Source organism: Eimeria mitis, genomic scaffold, assembly GCF_000499745.2.
Source record: "Eimeria mitis Houghton genomic scaffold, Emh_scaff1656, whole genome shotgun sequence".
Lineage (NCBI taxonomy): Eukaryota > Apicomplexa > Conoidasida > Eucoccidiorida > Eimeriidae > Eimeria > Eimeria mitis.
In genome coordinates this window covers 6,422-6,804 of record NW_013569972.1, presented here as the reverse complement: position 1 = coordinate 6,804, position 383 = coordinate 6,422, and the positions used below count along the sequence as shown (strand labels likewise).

Sequence of the window (383 nt, the reverse complement as noted above, 5' to 3'; positions counted from 1 at the left end):
CTGAGCGTGCTGCTGCTGCTGTTCATTATCATGAGGCTGATGTCTGCTGCTGCTGCTGCTGCTGCTGTTCCTGCTGCTGCTGTTGCTGTTCCTGCTGCTGCTGCTGCAACTGCTTAGACTTGTGCTGCTGCTGCTGCTGCTGATGATGATGATGATGTTCCTGCTGCTGCTGTTGCTGGGGTTTGCTGCTACTGTTGCTGCATATGCCCTTGCTACCACCCTACCTGCATCTGCTGCTGCTGCTGTTCTTTCTTCTGCTGCTGCTGCTGTTGCTGTTCCTGCTGCTGCTGCTGCTGCTGCTGCTTGTGGTGGTGGTGTACGTGCTGCATTGCATGCATTGTCGTTGTTTCTGCTGCTGCTGCTGCTGCTTCGGCTATTTGCTA

At 54.8% G+C, this 383-nt stretch overlaps 1 protein-coding gene across 1 annotated transcript in view; it reads right to left on the bottom strand.

Annotated features, from left to right (window-relative positions):
- EMH_0041170 (uncharacterized protein) overlaps positions 1–383 on the bottom strand; it is a gene marked incomplete at both ends in the record, with an annotated part of 1,902 nt that overhangs the window by 1,380 nt on the left and 139 nt on the right. The window contains one exon of the mRNA XM_013495596.1: positions 3–383. Within this exon, the coding sequence (XP_013351050.1) occupies positions 3–383 (381 nt within the window). The remainder of the gene's footprint in view (positions 1–2) is intronic.